At 37.8% G+C, this 22,012-nt stretch overlaps 1 protein-coding gene across 10 annotated transcripts in view; it reads left to right on the top strand.

The window, feature by feature from the left end:
• The window catches only part of ATP8A1 (ATPase phospholipid transporting 8A1), a 249,992-nt gene that overhangs the window by 154,295 nt on the left and 73,685 nt on the right, over nucleotides 1-22,012 (top strand). For all 10 annotated transcript variants that reach the window (XM_074396074.1, XM_074396072.1, XM_003940967.3 and 7 more), the window contains 2 exons: nucleotides 3,695-3,759; nucleotides 20,728-20,900. In XM_074396074.1, coding sequence (XP_074252175.1) covers nucleotides 3,695-3,759; nucleotides 20,728-20,900 — 238 coding nt within the window. The remainder of the gene's footprint in view (nucleotides 1-3,694; nucleotides 3,760-20,727; nucleotides 20,901-22,012) is intronic.

Here is a 22,012-nt window from a genome sequence, read left to right as displayed (position 1 = left end):
TGGATAACATTTCTGCAGTTGTCTGGAGATTGGGCTTATGGGAGATTTATGTATTGATACTTGATTATGTGACCAAAGATTATTTTAAGATAATAGGAAAGAAGAAGGTTGCCAGTTTGTATTCATATTATGTTAATTCCCATTTTTTGGAAAGAGTTTATAATAGCTTGGGCTGCCATAAGAGAATACCACACACTGGGTGGTTTAGACAACAGAAATTTATTTTTACAGAGTTCTGGAAGCTAGAAATTCAAGATCCAGGTGCCTGCAGGGTTGTTTTCTGATAAGGCTTCTCTCTTCCTCCTAAGAGACATAAGGAGTAATATAAGACACCTAAGATACCAGTCCTATTGCACTAGAGATCTGTTTTAGTCCTTCTGGCTGCCATAAAAAAAATACCATAAGCTGGGTAGCTTATAAACAACAGAAATTTATATCTCATTGTTCTGGAGGCTGAGAAGCCCAAGGTTAAGGCACCGGCAGATTTGGTGTCTGATGGGTACTGGCCTTCTGCTTCATAGACAGCACCTTCTAACTGTGTTCTCGTACGGTAAAAGGGGCAGAGCAGCCCTCTGAGGCCTCTTTTATAAGGGGCACTAATCCTATTCATGAGCTTCCTGCTCTCATGATCTAATCACCTCCCAAAGACCCCCACCTCCTACTGTCACCATACTAGTGATTGGGTTTCAGCAGTTTTGGGAGAACACAAACATTCAGACCATAGCAGGCCTCACCCTTATGGTCTCATTTAACCCTAATTACCTCAATTAAGACTCAATGTCCAAATGTTGTCACACTGGCAGTTAGGCGTCCCGCATAGGAATTGGAATGAGTGGTGGTGGGGAGAACAATTGAGTCCCGAACAGAGGTCCTACATTGAAGAAAGTTATTTGGCATTGGAAGCCTGTAGTACCAGCAACATGCCAAAAAAAAAAAAGAGTGTTTTCCCCAAATTTAGTAAAATTTGGTAGCTTAAGCACTATAAACCCTGACATAGATTTATCCGCTTGCCATTAATCATACATATTACATTCAAAACTTCACCCAAGTTAAAGGAACTATTTTAGGGGAGTTCACAGCATGGGGCCACATTTTTAGAAAGTCATTTAAAAATACTCTGTATTTTTAAAAATTTAAATTTTTAGGAAGAGGCATAAGGAGTAGTATACAGAAGAGGAACCATGCCAGGACAGCCAGGCAGAGAGGATTTCCCAGAAAACAACCCTGAAGGCACCTCTATCTAAAAATTTAAAAATTTAGCTAATACTTTAGAAGTTTTAGCTGTCAGCCTAATGTATCCTGTAAATATAAAACTCTACTTCAAATTTATAACGAATTGATGTTATTAATAGAAAATCCGTTTTGTTTTTTTAAACTAGCAGAACTTTACAAACCACACAAGTTGTTAATTCTGATTACAAAGATTACTGCTTTTATTGGAGACAATGGAAAGATGTGTGAGAAGGAAAATAATGGTGAAATGCAGACTGTGTTGCAATTGGGAGACCTAAAAACACAAATATGATAAAACAGTAAAATGACAAATAGCAATATATGGAAATAGAGGGTGGTAAGTGTGGAAAATAGGCAGTTACTAGTACTAGTAGTTCAGGATATGTTCACTATTATGAATGTTCTTGTGAAAAAAGAGTATGGTATTGATTTCAGGTAACATTTAACATTTAGAATCTTGAGCCATGATTGGTTCCTAGAAAAAGGAAGGTAAGATTCACCCATTCAGCATAATTACGGTACCTATAGTGCCATGTACTGGTTAAGTGCGAGGAACAGAGCAGGGAACAAAAGAAACCAAAATATCTGCCCTTACGGAGCTCAGATACTAGTCAGAGAAACACACAATAAAATAAATTAGAAACACACATAGTATAATATCAATGATTGCTATGAAGAAAACTAAAATAGGAGTGAAACATGGGGCATTGCACAGAGGGGTTTAGTTGGTTGATTGGTTGGTTTTTTGTTTTGGTTTTTTTAGACAGTCTCTGTCATCCGGGCTGGAGTGCAGTGGTGCGATCTCAGCTCACTGCAACCTCTGCCTTCTGGGTTCAAGTGATTCTCCTGCCTCAGCCTCCTGAGTAGCTGGGACTGCAGGCACCCACCACCATGCCCAGCTAATTTTTTGTATTTTCAGTAGAGACGGGGTTTCATTGTGTTAGCCAGGATGGTCTCAACCTCCTGACCTCATCATCCACCCATCTTGGCCTCCCAAAGTGGGGATTCTGTTTTAAATAACAAAGTCAGGAAGAACTTATTTAGAAAGTGACATCTGAGGAATCACCGAAAATAGGAGAAGGGGCCTTGTCATATGATGATTAGAGAAAAGCTGTCTTCTGTTACAGAGAGAAACAGCACAAAAGCAGAAGGAAGACTAGTAGTAGAAGAGGTCTTCAGTGTAGCAGTGTCCAGGGTGAATGGGGCCTCTCAGGCCACTGTCAGGACTCAGCATTTACTCCAAGTAAACAGGGAAATGACTTGATGGTTCTCAGCAAAGGAAAGACATGCTCTGACTTACCTGTAAAAACAGTCATTCTGGCTGCTAGGCTGAAAATGGTCTCAGAGGGAAGCAAATGTAGAAGCAGGGAGAACAGTGAAGAGGCTATGGCATTAATCCAGGGGAAATAGGATGGTGGCTTGGACCAAGGTGGTAACAGGGGACATGGTAAGAAGTGATTGGGTTCTTGATGTGTTTTAAAGGTAGAGACAACAAGATTGACTGATAGATGTGGAATATGAGAGGAAGAAATAGACAGTAACTCCACGATTTTTGGCCTTAGCGTCTGAAGAATGGAGTTACATTAACCGAAGGGAAAGTAGGTTTTCTTAGTGGGGGCTGGGGGTTCAGGAGCCTGGTTTTTCTGAGTCTGAGATGATGAAAACGCCTACTCCCTATGTAAGTGTCTGGTTAAGTAAGCATTTGGATATGTGAGTCTGGAGTTCAGGAAAGAGGGCTGAGTGGAACATAGGAGTTTCAGAATGGACAGCATTTAGATGATATATGAAATCATGAGATGGAATGAGATCACCAAGGAAGTGTGAGTATAGATGGAATTATTTTAAATAGGATGGTATTTTTAAAATGTATCAGCAGAGTTGCCTCGTCTTCTCTAGACAAAGTCAGCTGTAGCAAACAGGTACAGAGTAGGCCAAGTTGGATTTAACAAAGAGGGGATTTTGCCCTGCAGTAAGTACAACAAAGCAAGAGATGGAAGAGGAAAGTAGCAGATGTAAAGATTCTCCCAGGAAGGGAACGGTGATGGGATCTGTGGATCTAAGCAACAGCCCCCTGCACCCTTCCCTGGGTGTCTAGAGAGGGGTTCTATTGTTCTGTTTTCTAGAAACAATCATTGGCCTACCGTTTGCTCTTCATGTTGGTCATCATGAAGGGTATTACACATCCATTTATCAGCTTTCAGGACATCAAGAATCCTTACCACCATCTCTTTCCAGATGTCTCTGTAGCCTTAACAGGCCAGACAGACATACTTGTTGCATATCCCTCCTATGGCAAGCAAGAGCATTTCAAGCTTCCTACAAACCTGGAAAACAACTGATTGCCCTCAGTCCTTATAAAATTATCTTTAGATATTTTTCATAGTATATATCATTGCTTTAACATCTTTGCATATTCTCTGGAGAAATTATATCAATTAACATATTCTATGTTTGGATATAGGACACTCCTGCAAACTGTTAAAGAAGAACATGGGAATGATTGTTATAAATGAAGGCTCTCTTGATGTAAGTAAAATTATGTATTTTAAAAACTCTTTTAATAATATATTCATGTTATAGTATTTTACTTTATATTCAGATAGCTGTAGAAATATTTTATCTTCCTGAGGTTCAAAGGTACCTTATCACTGTTGTTCTGCTTTAACATAATGTAGTCTGTTTTGAATCACATGGATATAAATTGATTCAAGATTTACATCTGTGACAGCTAAAAGAAATTGTGAAATGATTCGCGTAATATTGTGAGACAGAAAAAGTTGTTTTACAAAAGCATTATGTCAAGACGTTGCTGAGTGACTGCAACGTTTTCATATCTGAGTATTCTGTATATTAAACATTTTATATCTGCTTTAACTTCCAGTGTTAATATATATTTTACCTCTTTAAAAAAAGCATGTGAAAGCTATTGAACAACACAAAACAACCATTCCTAGTAGGGCAGATTTTCTTTTAATGTCCTAACTTCTGGAATGAAATATAAATTCCTAGGATGTCTTTTTTCGTAGTTGTGATCACTGGATGTTCTATTTGGGAAATGAGGAAAGATTTGTTAGGAATACAGTGTAAAATAAGTTAGCAAAATAATATGTAGGTCAAGTTACCTGTTAACATTTTAAAGTAAAGGAGACTGTAATTTTAGATGGAAGACAGAGCAGTAGAGGTGATTCCACAACTTCTTAAAATAGTCATTATGATGCAAAGAACAGAGAAAACCTTGGTAATTAGGAATGCTGGTGAAGCTAAGAGGCCACATGCTTGGAAGGGGTGGTGAAGCCGTGACTGCAGAGGAATGGATGGTGTTTATGCTCCATCAGTAACGTGGGTTACATGTGGGGCACAGTTTTTCTTAAACCTGAAGGAAATCAGAGATAGGACCTTTGATGTGGAAGCAAAATTAGGGCAAGCCACGCCTCATTTTACATGGTATCCTTTCTGTCTGGCTTTGGGCATTTACCTTCCGTAGCATATGGTAGCCTTGATTCTTTCATCTCATTCTTTGCTGTCGTATTTCTCCAGTTCTTGGATAAGCATGTTCTTTAAGTGTTTTAGGTATCAGGTAGTATGAATAGTAATCTCAAAAAAAAAAAAAAAATAGAAAGTGAAATACCAAAATTACTCATTGTACTGTATCAGTGTATTGTTAAGACAGTGGCATTTGTTTTTATTTTGAGGTTTCTAAGGTAGAAATTAATAAGCACTTCAAAGGTACCTTGACTACCTTTTTCTACCAGAGCAAACATTGATAGGAGTCTCAAGTTGAATACTAAATTTCAATAAAAACAGGAACCGTGTCTGTCTGTTCTGGTTTATCATTCTTTTTCAGTGTCCTGCAAATGCCCTAACACATAGTAAGTACACTGTAAATATATGAGGAGTGAGTCACTGAGTCATTTTTAATTAAGGGCTTCTTTTTTAAAAAAGTTGTATATCAGTTTTAAATTTGGTTGTCATTGATCATATCTGATATTTTTTAAGTAAAGTGCCTAAAAATCTCCTTAGCAGTTCAAGTAGCAGTTTAAAGATCACAGGCAAACACTGTGGCTGAATGGATTAACACTAATTTGTCCAGCTCCAGACTGCCAGGCATTCTAACACTGCTGTCTGGGGAAGGCTTTTCTCCCGGGGAGTTAAGTGGTGACTTTACAAATCTGACTGTTTAGGGTCAGGCCTGCTGCGGTGCACTCATTTGTTTCTCAGCAGGAAAGGAAACATCACTTTGCGTAGCTCCTTCCGATCTTGTGTCATAAAACCCATGGCTGAGATTTCAGGCAAATCATTAGATGTGCTAGAATGCCTGTAGGTAAATCATTATTTTTTTCATTGATATGGAAAAGAAAAGCATCCAATCTGGGTTCAAATTGTACTGATCAGTAATGAATTATCATTTTATCTGCACAAAGAATAATTAGCATTTAAGTAATAAACTTGGGAATATAATGTCTTAGGGAATCAATTGTGGATGTGTGTTTTGTCAAGTGACAATTTTAATGAGGGTACTCGAATCACTCTGTGAAATAGCACAGGGTGAAGAGCACAGTTCTGTCCCAATCTAACTGTGGGACCCTGAGCAAATTAAAATCAGCTTCTCTGAGGCAGTTTGGCTGCCTAGAAAGTAAGGAGAATGTAACCTTTGGCATAGGATTGGCATGGTTAACACAGGACATAGCACATGTAAGAAAGGAGATGTTATAAAATTGTGTAGAAAGAATATTACTTCAATAGCTTGTAAGTTGTTTTGCATAGTGATCATTTTTGTTATAAAAAGATACTATTTCCCCATCTTTTACTTTTTTCCCTAAGGTTACAAGTTATAACTGTAGTTCTCTTTCACATAAATGATACATAATGAGCATTTTTCTGTTCAAATTTTCTATTTAAATATATTTCTAAAGCTGATAAAATTCAAAAGCTGAATCTCTTTTTCTTGTGTTGAACTTTTATAATGTATCATATTGGAAGCTCTTAAATTTTCGGATAGAAAACCCTTCCTCCTAGTGACGATGGTAATGGAAATCTTTGTCTTCTGTAATCTAGATAACCAAAGAAATTCCATTGGGCTAATTTTTTTTTTTTTTTTTGAGTTTCGATAATGAGTATCCTTTAAAAAAAAAAAAAACTCTTCAGCATTTTTAAAAACATTTAAATAAACAGATAAGCCCAAACTACAGTTGAAAATGCAGTCATATGGAAGTCTCACTCTATAGACCTGATATGGAAACCTGACAGGTCTTTCTGCCTGGGTTCATTCTTGACTCCTTTCATAGCAAGAGCAGCAGCCCCAGCTAGAATGTTGTCCACAAGCAAAGCCAGGTGTTCTCATCCAGTTACCCACCAGTCTCTTGTAAATTGTCAGTATCAGCAAAAGAGTTGGGCAGAAAGTTTGATTTTTACTTATTTATTTTTTTTAGGAAAAAAAAATCATAGGTAAATAATTAAGAATCATCTAAAGTTGATCAAAACCTATTAGGTATTTGTGATAAATAATTTTTAAAGAACTTCCTATAGTACTACTTTGAACTACTTTATTAGGAGTTCTGATTGTGTTCTCATTATAAATCTTTTTTTTGAGAGGGAATCTCATTCTTGTCGAGGCTGAAATGTAGTGGCATGATATCAGCTCACTGCAACCTCTGCTTCCCGGGTTCAAGCAATTCTTCTGACTCGGCCTCTTGAGTAGCTGGGATCACATGTGTATGCCACCACACCCAGCTACTTTTTATATTTTTAGTAGTGACAGGGTTTCACCATGTTGGCCAGGCTGGTCTCAAACTCCTGACCTCAACTGATCCACCCACCTTGGCCTCCCAAACTGCTGGGATTACAGGCGTGAGCCTTTGTACCCAGCCGAGACATATCTTTAAGCATCTGAAAAGGCAAAAATTTCAAAATACTAACTTGAAGGGGGAACATTTTACTTCTCTAACTCCACAGCACTGCCCAGGAAATATTCCACAAACTTCTTATTAATGATAAACCCTTATACCTAGTGATACTTTTGCATCTCTTTTATAACTTTTACTTTGTCATTTTTTAAACTCTGTTAAATCCAGAAACATCTAGAATGTGAGCTAAACACTAGAGAATCTCATGCTGTGGCCCATCTTTGGCTCCCAATTTCTAAGTAAACTTTCAAAATGCACTGAAACAGTTCTCAAAGGATTGGGTGTATGTGATATTATTTATATCCTCCATGGCGCACCAACTCTGAATCTCTGGAAATGCTTTCAGGCAACTTAACATATTGTATTTTTGAATAGGTTTGGATTAAGTTTCCTCTTATGGGAGAAAAATTTTGAAGACATGTTTCATTGAGATACTTGGAATTTCACCACCATTTCATCTACATTCGTAGTGGGTGGGAGGGACCATCATTTCTTAAGCCATTAACTTTGTGACTTAAAGAGATATTTTAGAGATATCAAAATTGTCTGTCTTGAGCCTCTCATGATATACCCTTAACCTTGGTCTCTCCTCCTCCTGGCATCTCTTTTATATGAGGAATTGTGGGGTCTGTCCCCAGAGGTAGAGCTACATTTCAAATCCATTTTTTCTGTTTTTCAACCTCCTTTGTATAGTGCCAGGCTTTCCTAGAAAACAAAAAAGAGGTAGAAAGGGAAACGAGACACTATGCCTTTATTAAATCAACAGGCATGATGTTTGGAAACAGAAATCTCCTACCCTCATAAGCTTCTGGTCCGTATTCCCAAGCTGCTTCACTCCCGAGAAGCCCTGCCCACCTCTGCCTGGGATCATCGGATCACCCTTTCTAGATTGCCTCTCCAGTTGTTGATGTTCACCTTCATCGTGATCAGGAGCTGCCACCTAATGCATGGGAAGTAGTGTTTGGATCCCACAGGAAAATGCAACTTTCTGACTTTCTGCACGAAGAGACCTCGGCTACCTCTACAGGGTTCTACGCATTGCTGTTAGAGTCATAACAAACGCAACAGCTTACGTTTATTATATGCTTATTATTTTGTACCAGGTACTGGACTATGGACTTTACAGGTACAATCACATTTATACCTGAAACAATTTATATGTTATAGGCAGATACTATTATGCCTATTTTACAGATAAGGAATCTAGAAAGGATAACTGGACCAAACACACATAGCTCAGCGGTACTGGGGTGTATATCTAAGACATTTGATTCCAGAGTGAGGGAAGCAAATAGGTTTTTCTAGCCTTCATCTACTACATTTGTAAAACAAGAGTAATGAAATGTCCATCTCATTTAGGGGTGGGGTTGTGAGAATTAAAGACAACAATACCTGTCAAGTCATTGGAAACAGTGCTAGACATCATCATCATTATCTCTTTTAGTAGTACTTCTAGAGGAGAGTTCTTCACTGCTAGCTGCTGTAACAGATGCCTTTGAACAGCCGTCCTGCTCTTAAATTACATAAAGTTCTCTGCTTAATTTGAGAATATGACCCCAAACCAGTTATAGGTTTGATTACGGGTACCATTGTTTTACTTCACTTACGTATATTAAAGAAAATGAATTGTTAGCCACATTGGATATTAAGTTAACAAGCATTAGAATATATCTTTTTCAACACTATGGTAAAAGAAAACCCTATATGGAATTGCTAATTTTTTTCTACCTGAATTTGACATTCTAACACCATGTAAGTTTTGACTATAACTTATAGGACATTCAGGACATAAAGGCTGGAGTTGTCATCTGTACCCTTTTAAGCTCAACTTACATGTATTATGCAGACAAACCTCACTGTTTTGGGAACGGGCCACTGTTGAATGGCTTCTGAAAGAAGTCCAGAATAAGCAAGTTATTGACTCAACTCCAGAAAAGAAGGGAAAAAAAGAGAATTTGGGCTACTTCAGATTTTGTTTTGATATGTCCCATGAGTCTCATACAATATATTTTGTATTGCTTTGAAAATAGTTTAGGCAAGTTTAAACCACACTGAGTTTTCCTCCGCTGCCAACATTGGTGTTCAGTACTATGAATTTTCTTTTACCATTAGCAAAGCTGTTTCAGCTTTTTGGCTTGAAATTTTAAGATCATAGTTTAACTTTGAAGGTGTTAATGTATCCCTATCAGAAGCAAAGATACTTTTTTATAACATCCTAATGCAAAAAAAATGTTCAAATATTGTCTGACAGGCTGCTTACTCCAAGTACCTCTCAGTAAAGAAAGCCAACTTTGTTACATTTGAAATAAATGGGTTAGTAAAAAGTGTAAACATTACCAAAAAATGAAAACAACATATGAACAAATAATCTGTTCTCCTTTTCCTGGATTTAAGACAGTGTCTGCTGCAAGCCAGAGTGTGTGGTTGAAAAAGTTCCATCAAACCCATTGTTTGGGCTCATAGAATTAAATGTGTCCCTTTTTTTAAACAAAATTCAGTGAGACTGGCTTGTGCTGAGAACTGTAAGTGAGGTTGTTCACAAATTTATAGTGTGTCTGTTTTGAGAAATTCTTCTTCCCCTCAACCCTGAATATTCTTGACCTCGTTTTTGGCTAAATGTCTGAACTCTTCCAAGAGTTCCCTAAGACCTAGAATTACAGATAAATGCATTCTAACTAGTCTGCCCCCTTGCCGTTCTCCCAAGAAGCTTATTGACATTTCTGAGGTGAACACACTGTGCCTCGTGCCCTCTTTGCATGTCTGCCTCCCATACCTTCCGATGAGTCAGCACAACCACAAAATGACAGTTTTTAGGAAACCTACTATGTGCCAGTATGCCAGGCGTGTCTGCATACATAATCTCCGCTCCTGTAGAGCTGGGGGTGTTTGCCTCAATTCCAGAGAGAGACTTTCAGTTCCCATGGCTAGCGAGTGCTAGAATTGTAAATGTAAACTTTGATTGCTTGAAGTCGCAAACTTCAAGGTTTTGGGTGTTTTGTTTGGTTTTGGTTTTAAAGAACCACCATACCTTCTCCAGTGGCAGCAGTGACTCATTTGCAGAAAGTATTCTAAAAGGTATCTCCCAAATGTATTAACTCTTTTCATTTCCATTCTCCATCCAACCCTTACCCTCCTTTCCCATTTTCCCACCTCCTTTACCACTCACCACCAGGACCACAGAACCCCTGAAAGAGGGAGGCCCTTCTGGAATATGGAAATGCCCAAATCCTGTGATTATGGAATTCTGAAAAGACCTCATATTTAATTTTACTAATACAACTGTACAGAAGATACTATTGACTGTGTGTGTGTATATGTGCGTGCGTGTGTGTGCGTGTGTGTGCGTGCATGTGCACGTGTGTGTGTGAAATAAAGGAAATTGTGTGCCTTTGGGATTTCCACTGAGAAAACATAGCAGATAATGATTCTTCTGTTTTCTTACATTAATTAATTTAAATCATTTAGAAAATGGGTCCAACATAAGCTTTCTCTGAGGTTCCGGGTAACAATTTCTCACAGGCCCTAGTTGTTACCTTCTCCAAACCATTGATTTGTAATTTGCTTATTTTGAGAAAGCTGGTTGTATATTCTGAGCAGCCTCTTCCTGGCTGAACTGAAGGCAGTGAGAGAGACTGGATGTCTGCCGACCCAATTCCTCCCAGCGTGCCTCCTTCTGCATTCACTGCCGCCACTGGAGAATACGTAATACCAAGCTCAGAATAAGTGTTTAGGAGGCTTTCAGTGGTGGTTTAAAATAATTACCATGGGGGCTTTGGTAAAAGCCTTTATCCACAAAACTCTTCAAATTATGTAATTATATCCTCTATCCCACTCTTCCTTCCTTTCCTTGGATTTGTCTGTCTTTGCTACGTGTCCCCACCCCAGTGCAGAAACATGGACTAGTCACAGATTCAGCACTTCACTGCCTCTCTCTGCATTGTACCCTAAGTGAGACTACATGCCTTACAAGCAGTTATTTGCCTGATGGAACCTATCATAATCCCAAATTTCAAACCTCTGTTGAGGGGCCAAGAGCAATTTACCCAGCACTACAGCTTCCTCTTGGTACCTGCTTCCATTTTGTGACCCTTGACCTTTTTCAGATGGCATAACCCTTCTGGGAGATTGGACCACTTCCTCAATTACAGTGTTTCATACCTACCCCTACTTTGGGAAACCTATATTTGTGTATCAGCAAAGCATGGAATTTTTTTCGTTTCCTCTCCCCACTATCTTTAGCAATATATATTGATTAAATGCATTTGTTTGGCCGCCTTCCACTAAGCTGCTTGGAGGACCCCTTTGACCATGTGTTTTTAATGACTTCACCTTCTGTCTGCCTTGCCCATTTTGGAAAAATTACTTTATATTGGTTTGATTCTATGCACACATGTTTTTCAACATTATGATCTTAGTACAGGCTAGGAGTTTAGAAACACCAAAGCTTTTTGATCAAAAACTACATCAAAAAAAAATAAATCATATTTTTTAAATAAATTTTAATTTTATAATGTGTTGGGGTCTAGGGGGAACTATGTCAAAGAGAACTAGTGATCCTGACTGGGATGAATGCTAAATGGGCCAGTTGTACATAAATGTAGTTTCTCCCTGCTCTCAGACATAGGTTATTTTACTACCGCCTGCAGTAGCTGGAGGAGTAGTTGACATACGTGTTGCATAAGAATATATGGAATGCCCAGTGTTCCACTGAATCAATAACACATTGTAGAAAAACAAGCAATGCCCAATGGTTTATCCATATGTTATTATGGGAGCCATAATTCACTCTTTAAGAACGTGCTAACATTGTCCATACTTGATATGGTCATAAGGTATTATTAAGAATGTTCCTAGAATGTTCCGTTAATTCATAATTTTAAAGTGTGAACATTTGGAGAGTATAAAAGTAGAGACAGAGTGAAACATTATTTGGCCATAAATTTGTAAATACCTCACGTCTTAAATGATGATGAGGTGGGGCCACAAACCACCAAAACAGCTAATAAAGTAAGTGTTAGTTCAAGATTCTTTTTTATATATCCTCTTATTTGACATTTTAAATTAATTTACAGATTTTAAAAGGTAGAGCCTTAGCAAACTAAAGGTGGTGGTGTTTTGTTTTTGTTTTTGTTTTTTACTCCTAGTAAACATTTATTTCTCTCCTTACAAACAAAACCTGAGAATTAACTTGATGGTGTTATGTCTGAAGAACATATCAGCAAAACAAGCCCTGGGTGTCTTCTTTATAATTAATTATTTTAAAACAAATACATATATTGATGTGTCATCTGTGCAAAAATATACAGTTAATAAAAGAAATGCCACATCAGTTTATAACTTTCACATTTTTTTTCAGTTAAGAATTATATTAGGTTGGAGACAGAAATTAAGAGATAAAGGCAGTGATGAATTATATAAATATTTGTCCGCCTACCATGTATCAAGAACTATATGTCACATGAGACTAGATAGTGCCATCTTTCCTAGCTATGCGAAGATAGGTTTCCAGAAGTAGCTGTTAGTACTGAATGTTGACAGTCAAAAGGTAAATTGAAGTAAAACTGCCATTAGGAGATTTCGTAAGAAATCTTAAAATTATCCTGGTACCATACCAGCTGGATTCTACTAAGTTGTTTAGCATTTGACGATTTGCAGATTTTTTTTTCTTTTTTTCTTTTTTGAGACAGAGTCTCACTCTGTTGCACAGGCTGGAGTGCAGTGACCAACCTCTGCCTCCGAGGTTCAAGTTATTCTCCTGCCTCAGCCTCCCCAGTAGCTAGATTACAGAGCCTGTCACATCCAGCTAATTATTGTACTTTTAGTAGAGACAAAGTTTCACCATGTTGGCCAGGCTGTTCTGAAACTCCCGGCCACAAGTGATCCTCCCACCTCAGCCTCCCAAAGTATTGGGATTACAGGTGGAAGCTGTGATGCCAGACACGTGTTAATACCTCTGTTAGACCTGATACCAGAGGAAGGAAAGAACTAGCCTTCTCCTGGATGTCACCTCATGCCAGGCACTGGACAGGGCACTTTATTCACAAATAAAGAAGTTAGCACGTCTTACCATTATAGTCACTCTACAAAATACATAGTAACCCAATCTTGTGAATGAGAAAAACATGATTCAGATAAGTTAAGTCACCTGCCTGAGGAAAGACAGCCAGTATATGGCAGAGCAAGGATTTGGAGGAAGTCTTTCCGGTACCACACAGTTGCCTTCTAGAGTTAGTCAAACCAAAAAAATACCTAAAATCATGAGGTGGTACATTGAAATAGATACATACCTCTGGTGAAGAGTTTATTGATAGGCTATGAAATTAATTTATCCATAATCCTTTTTGACATGTGTGATAATAATCCTTTCTGGAATTCTCGTAGCCCATGTAGCTACCCAAAATCCAAAAGGATTTTGGAGTTCTTGCTGTCTTAAGTAAGTGGTAGAAGCTATTTCTAATTTCTTGTTTAACTTTTATCATTCATTAGGGAATTTTTTCAAAATAACATTTAAGTTTCCCTTTTCCAAGAAGGGTGAAAAATGTTTGATCAGCTTATCTTTACCTTATATGCTACATCTACCTGAAGTTGAGGAAATCCTGGAGTTCTGGACCGTAGGGTATGTTTCGACTTCTGGAACTTAGTTCTTTACAACGTGACAGAGTTTTATTTCAAATGTTATCCGTGTCCAGAACCATTGTATACAGCCTCACGGGCCAGCCTGGACTTTCTCACATCCCACTGTTTTATAGCTGCACGTTTGTATGATACAAGCAAGACCACTGCTTTCTCTACGCTTTGGTAATTTGTGTGTGTCTGCTGACCAGCTATGAAGAGTTATGTCACAGTGGCTCTGCCTCCAGACAGTTACCTCATTTCAGTAGAGTTACCATCTTTGTTCAGCTAGATTCTTGCAGATGTTTTATAACATTCTGTTGTATTTTTTCCTTTCTAAAGAAAGGAAGTGAAAACAGAAACTTGTGTTGCTGATACTATAGAGGGAAGCACAGGCTTCCTGAACTTATATTCATTCTGGTAAAGGTGAAAGTTTCTTCCAAAAGTGATGTGTTGCTAGCTGTGATTGTATGCTCATTTGCTTAACTGGTGGTGAATTCATGAAGAAAAATAACAAATCCAAGAAAAACAAAAATGTCTTAGTTCATTCAGGCTAACAAAAATACCGACAGGGGCTTAAACACCAAATATATTTCCCACAGTTCTGGGGACCAGGGACTTCAAGATCAAGGTGGCAGCAGATGTGTTGTCTCTTGAGGTCCTTCTTCCTGGTTCATAGACTGTGTCTTCTTGTGTCTTTGCATGATGGAAGAAGAAGGGAGCTCTCCAGAAACACTTTAAGGACCCTAATCCCTTCATGAGGTCTCCACCCTCATGACCTAATCGCCTCCCAAAGACTCTACCTCCTGATGCCATCAAAACAGGAGTTAGGATTTCAACATGAATTTTGGTGAGATCCAAACCGTCATTCTATAATAGAAATACATTATTAAATGATGTGTCTAAAACTCAAAGTGTAATGCAGAATTTTGATTTTTTTTTCCTTTTTGGGAATAGAATCCTCCTTGTAACATAAGTTTATCATTTGACTTGCACACATTTAACAGAGTCCTAAGAATAAGTATAGATGCTGGATATTTGTTTGTGTTTGGACCTAAAGACCAAAGTATCCTTTGAATAAATAAGTATAGATAGGCTTTTTTTCTTTAACTTTTTTGTTTGGGGTCAGCCTTGCTGCTAGATACCCTCTGGGACATATGTGAGAGATCACGTGTTATTCACTGAAGATACAAATAAGTAATTGCAGCCTCAGAGCAAGATCTGGAAGCCACTAGCTACCATTAGCTGTTCCGTGTTGGACTGTTTACTCATAATCTTCACCTCATCTCTGCTCTGTGAACCCCTGGCTAACCAGTCATCGAGTCAAATGCTGCAGGCTTTTCTTTTTCTTTCCTTAGGGATGTTTCTACATTCTCTACTAGGGTGTTCCTTGGAATCGTTCCTAAGTAATATTGTCTTTTCTGTAAACCTCTGAAAGGAATCGGGGGAAAAAAGGGCTAGAAAGCTGAAAAGGCCATTTTTATGCAGGTGCTTTCTGCAGCATTACATTTGGGGCCATCAAAAACACAGTTCTTAGGTGGCCTCACATGTTCTTTGCACATCTGGCCTGTGGGTTCTTTAGCCTGTTCCAAGCAGAGGTTTGCCAAAATGAAAATGACAACTTGTATGCTATGATACTTTACAAACAAATCAGGGCTTTTAATTTATTTCAGTATAAAATTGTGTCAGATTTTATTATCTAGGGCACCCTCTGTGATTTTTATCAAGGTTTTCCTCAACATAGGTCATGAAAAAGTAACAAAAAAGATTGCCATAAAGCTGCTAGTCTCTGATTTCTTAAAGATTGCTGTTACATTGTTTTATTGAAGAGTATTCTATGAATGTATTACCTGTTTTATTAGGTTATAATAATGACTCAATATGAGGAATTCTACTTGGCTTCCTTATCTGCCAACCATGTTTCTTTATTTTTATTTTTCTTTCCCCAACATGTTTCTTATAAACCAAATAAATATTATTTCTCCTTCCCCCACTGTTCTACAACCTAATTTGATGACTAAGTAGCTGATTTAACTATGCATTGTATTATATTCACTAGACAGTTTAAATTATTTAAGTCCAAAGTAGATGTTAGATCATAATGACCTCTTTGTTTTTCATTTTCTCTGTGAGATAAGCACATTAGCATTTTCTTTATTCTAAATCAGAGTATTTAAAATTACACAGGAGTTTTACAGGCAGAGAAAACAATCCTTAAAATGGTCACACAAGAAAACCAGTTTTCCTATAAGATATTCTCCAATCATTAATAATCTGGTTATTCTGTTATTACCTTTGCATCAAAGATCTCTGTTCCAAAGGAAATATAGAGATATAAATAGATAAGCTACTGGACATCATGCTACCTTGTATAAGTGTACTGTAAATGAAGTATTTTAGGGATCCAAAAGGTGAAAGTATTGATGTCACTTGGAGCACTCAAGGAAAGTAGGGTCAAGGGAATGTGTCTTGGTTTATTTGTTCGTTATTTTTAGAGTAAGAAAATTGTGACCTTTTAGGTAGGCTTAGAGAAAAAGGCAATAGTGCCAATGGAGAGAATGAAGATGCAAAGAGAAGTGAAAGAAACAGAGGTGAGAAGCAGGTGTTCCCTCAGCTCAGGAACTAGAGAGGATTAGGTAAAGGGAAGTTTTGAGGTTAAGGAAGGAAAGTTGAGGGAATTCTTTCTGCTATAAATGTGTAAGTGTTCTCAGTAAAAGGGGCCAATGTTTGCTGAAGTGACGGGTTAAATTGGACTCTTGAGAGGAGAAGAAAAGGTCTGGAGTAGCCTCTGGAAAAAGTGGAATCCACTAAGCACAGATAAATATCGGATCACCAGTGATAAGCAGCAACATAAGAAGAGTGAGTGAAGTGGCTTTTTCCTTTCTGTGTTAACAAGACAGAACCAAGAAGTTGTGTTGAGTGTGGCCTAAATGGTGAATTGGCAAGGCAAGAAAGCATGATAGGACGCTCAGCCTAAGGGCTTCCAGTGAGCACTGGGCTCTGTATGGTGCTGTGGATATGGGGAGAGCAGAGCAGAATGGTTCTCCAGAATGACCACACAGGGTGCAGGTCAGGGAAGGGGCACGAGAATCTCATTTTCCACTGTGGCACCCTCCCTTGCCTGGCTAAGTGTCTGATCCTCAGCCTTTCCCCTTGTCTGTCCTCCCAAAATTGCCTTTACCTTGCAATGTGTCCAATGATCCCGAACTTTCAGCCCACAAGTGAAAATATGCAGAACAAGGAAATAGAGACCTTTTATTTCGTTGTGTTGTATTGTGGTCTTTTATCCTTTTTCTGATTTGGCTTCTCATTGCTATATTTTCACTTTCACAAGTCACTAAGTTTAAATATTTAAAAATTTCCCCCTTCAGTAGCCAAAAAGAAAACAAAACAACAGCTAATATAGTAATAAATTTATTCTTAGTTACCGGAGATAAGCTTCAGTGCAATGCAGCCATAAAGCATGGCTCCTGGACTTAGGGGAGAAGCAATAAACTTTCATAAATAAAAGAATTTGAAAATATTCCCAGCAGTAAATAAGGATGAAATATAACTTGTAACTGGCAGCAGACAGCTAACAACAGAGCTACTTACAAAAGAAAACTATAAAATAAGAAAATGTTTGCAGCCTTTTCCGTTGTTGTTACCTTGAACCCTAGGTGGGCTGACGAGCGAATTCACTGTGGAAAGTTTTTGACTTACCTTCTGAAGTGTTATTTCTGTCACATCTCTTGACACCTTCCGATTTGCCAGAGAACTGCGACAGTCACCAACAAAACACGGGTACTGATGCCACGAGTTTAGAGAGTTTTCAACAAATTTTAAGGTGTTAGAGAATGCCTTAGAAAGGAGGGAGAGTGGGGACCACAGGACTGCATCTCCCACTTGGTTCATGAGGGCATTTCACAGTTCTGGGGTTTACTTGACTTTCAGTCTTATTTTGCAGCTGAGCTTTCAAGAAATTTGACAGTTCTCCTGAGGTCTGTCTCAGGTTTCATTTCAGATTTTCAGCTCAGGAATCACTTGGACAATAGCTTAAAAGAAAATATGGAGGCATTTTAGTGAGCAATACCTTTGTTTGAAAGTCTTTTAAAGTAATAGATTATTTGTTCCCTAGAAAATTCAGGAGCAAGAAGACCTCTCTCTCTGTGTGTCTGTCTCTCTCGCTCTTTCTTTCTTTCTCTAATCAGAAGTCAGAAAAAGGGGGAAATGGAGCATTTCCAGTGGGATGAAATCAGAATGTATCAATGCCCGCATTCAATAAATATGTATTTCCTGAGCGTCTGAAATTGCAGACACTGCCTTTGTTGCTGAGAAACAGGTTAAACGCAGTCTTTCCTGAGGGTAGAATTACACATGGTAGCGTGGACTGAACCTGGGAGGGCTTGCTGGGTAAGCCTGGTTTTTGAAGGCAGCGGACGATCCTCTGGAGAGGAAGGCAATTCCAGGGAGGGGGAACAAAAGGAACCAAGACTGTGAAGGGCAATGAGAAGGAAAGCGAGTCAGACTCAGATTGTAGAAAGCCTTCTATGCCATTTTAAAGAGTTTGGACTTTATTTTGTCAGCTGTAGAAAGCCCTAGAAAAAGTTTAAAGCAAGTAGAGACAAGATTTGTGTTTTAAATTTGTTTTATAAAGAGAAATCTCTGTTGGCGGTAAACACAAGATGAGAGACAGATGAGAACTCAAGGGAAGCAACAGAGGGACTGGTTTGGGCATTCCATTTATAACTTGCTGTGCCTGGTACTGTCTGAAGTTTGGTTTGTTGTTGTTTTTTTTGTTGTTGTTTGGGGAGTTTTTTGCTGGATTGTATAGAAAAGGACAGGCTGCTACAGAAATTTAATTCTCACTTTGATGTCACTACTTAATAGCAACATATTTTTGAGCAAGGAGCTGAGACACTCTCATATGCAGAATGGAGATAACTGTAGTGCCTCCAGCCCGGGGGGGTAGCAAGTGTTAACTTAAATGTTGCATCTCTGTGTGTAGCCTGCAGAACGGTGCCTGGTAATGTAGAATGTGCTAAATATCTTTTATCAGTTCATTGACTTATTTGTTCATTCAATCTATATGAATTTGCTTTTCAGATAATCCAGGGGAAATCTATTATAGATTGTCATTAGTAAATTTTGCTTGCAGAATTATTACCAGCATTTTTCACTTCAAGTCCTCTTGGGCCAAAAATTTCCAGCAGGAAACAGGAGGGTGAGGCTTGTAAATTAGAACAACTACACTCTCCCCACCCCCAATGTAAAGTGTGAACAGAAAATTTTGTAAAGAATGCTGCTATATGGTGGTCCTTCCTGTAGCTGTGTGTAATGGGGAACAGGGCAACTGTTAAGTGAAACTTCAGCATTGGAAACGTTGAGCAATCTTTATAGTACAACATGATTCTATTATTTTGGTAAAAAAGATTCTGATATTCTAGAACATAGTGTGGACCACATTTGCATACAAATGTAAAAACACCTTCAAAAATCCCCAACATAAAATTTTAATTACCTATGCCTTTGCTTCTGTTTGTGAAATAACTATAAAATGACTCTCTCTCTCTCTCTTTCTCTCTCTCTCTCTATTATATATATAACAACATGCTTAAATTGGAACAATCCCATGAACGTGATAAAAATTGTTATATATGTGTACTGTATTTTTATTGTAGGTGTATTTTATTATATAAATACATACATTTGTATTTATTTTACAAATAATTGCAGGCTTAGCATTCAGAACAAAAATATGATAGGAGGGGAATTATTCATTATATTTCCTTGGGCAAAGCCAGTGTTGTGTTTCTTCAGCATGGTATGGTTCTTGTGAGATAGAAAATTGGCTCCATTAGGTTATGAGAAGAATCTATAGGATGTGGGGAGAAAAGTTAAATATATTGAAACTTTATCCCTTTGAAGAGCAGGGAAAACAGTGACAAAGGGAGACAAATACATCCTTTCTGTATAGTTTAGGTGAAGAAAGCTGTCCTTGACACTAAAGGCTTTTATTGTGCCTGAAAATGAACTCTTCATTAATAGAACTCTTCTTTCATTTAATCCATCAGGATTACCAAGTCACAGGTCACCATCCCCAACTAAAATATAGCATCATGAAATGATAATTAAAGTTACCAAAGCCAGTTCATAAAAGTGGCAAGAATTTACAGGTTCTGCATTTCCTCTCTTAGTTACTAGGAATTAAATTCAGTAGCATTGAGGACTTTTGAAAGGATGCTCATAAATTATTTAAATTATAGTTTGCTTAATGAAGGGATACATTCTGAGAAATACAGCATTTGGCAAATTTGTCGTTGTATGAACATCATAGAGGGTACTTGCACAAACCTAGATGGCATAGCCTATTCCAGACTCAGACTATGCAAGATGGCCCATTGCTCCTAGGCTACAAGCCTGTACGGCCTGTTAGTGTACTGAACACTGTAGGCAGTCGTAACACAGTGATATTTGTGTATCTAAATGTAGAAAAGGCACATAAAAATACGTTCTTACAATCTTATGAGACCACCATGGGATGTGCAGTCTGTTGACCAAAATGTAGTTACGTGATGCATATATTCCCCAACTTTTTCCCTTGATTCGTGGAGAAGCAGCTTTGACTAGCTCATAAACTAACACAACTTTTTAGCAAAATAATTTACCAAAAATATGTTTGTAGTATTGTGATTGCATGGTCGTGGTTAGAACAATGAGCGAAGACTACAGAATCATCTGAGGAATGGGTGACTTGTAGTCTAGTCCCAGCCCTGCTAGGAACAGATGTATGACTTCAGTCAAGTAGCTAACGTGTTCTGATAACAACTGTCTGGGCTCCTGAGGGGCTAGTGAGAATCAAATGACTGGAGGTATTGAAAGCAATCTGAAGCATCAAAAGCACTAAAAAGAACTAAATGTAGTTGCCAAATATCTTTCAGGCATCATAGTAGAACAAATGGGAGTAAATGTTGATGGCATTTTTTGCTTAATATTCCAGGGAACAAGGGAAACTCTCAGTCGTCACTGTACTACCCTTGGCGATGCTCTCCGGAAAGAGAATGATTTTGCTCTTATAATTGATGGGAAAACCCTCAAATATGCCTTAACCTTTGGAGTACGACAGTATTTCCTGGACTTGGCTTTGTCATGCAAAGCTGTCATTTGCTGTCGGTAAGTTCTTCTTAACATTGTCAGATTTTAGTGAAGAGTGACTTGATCCTAAGTTCTTGATTTGTAAACTTCGATGAAAGTGATCCAGAGTTTGTAAATGTTAGTTACTTATTAATGTGTTAAGACTCGAGGTTCACAAACTGGGATGGAATTTGTTAGCAGTTTTTAAAAGTGAGTCCTGACAATCATTAACAAGTATTGTTCATCATTGGAATCGACAGGTTTCTTGCCATTATCTTTGCTTAAAATTCATTATCTACCTGCATTTCTATCTGGGTCATTTCTCTAAAGGTCCTGTTTTCTACATTTAAATCTTTGATCCAGCTGTGCTAAGACTTATTTTTTGGGAATAGCATGATGAAAGGCGCAAACTGAATCATTTTCCAAATAGCTGGGCATTTTTCTGAGAGTCATTTATTGGCTATGCAGTCCTTTGCCTTCTAATTTATAAAATTTCCCATATCCTAAATTAAAATCTCTTTTGAGTTATCAAGACCTAATTCATAGAATTGCATTTTTGTAAACTACATAGCTCCAGTCCTCCCTGTTTCTTGTTAAGGAATCTTCCCTATATTTTTGTATAAATTGTTTAAACTCTGTCTTTCTAAGACCTAAAGTAGGTTCATGAATAGGATAAATATGCCCAGTCTCCTCTTTTGTGATCACCATGAACCTAAGGATTTTCTCTTTTTCATTCACTATTGAATCTTAGGAGTTGATCGGTCTAGATCTAGGGTAGCAGTTTCTCAAATTGCTTTCTTCTCCTAGGAGATAAAATGTTAGTGGGTATTCTGAAATATTAGTGGGCATTCTGAAATATTTCTCAGAATCTGTGCTTTTGGTATTATCTTTAAAACTATTCTATTTGCTTTTATCGTTTTCTTTAAAAAGACATTTACTAATAAAGTTAGGTTATACTTTTTATACCTTTTTTGGTCTGGGTTTATTCACTTAAATATTTTATATATGATATATATGAATTATAAGGCACACCTTATAAACATTTCCTAAGTTTCAGTTGAGATATACTTTCTGAAATATAACTTAAACCAATTTTAATATCTTTTATAAGCATCTTTCCCAGGATTCTAATTATTTTAGTCATATAATTT

This window comes from Saimiri boliviensis, chromosome 3 (genome assembly GCF_048565385.1).
Source record: "Saimiri boliviensis isolate mSaiBol1 chromosome 3, mSaiBol1.pri, whole genome shotgun sequence".
Lineage (NCBI taxonomy): Eukaryota > Metazoa > Chordata > Mammalia > Primates > Cebidae > Saimiri > Saimiri boliviensis.
The sequence above is the reverse complement of the archived record's forward strand: the minus strand, read 5'-3'. Positions and strand labels throughout refer to the sequence as shown.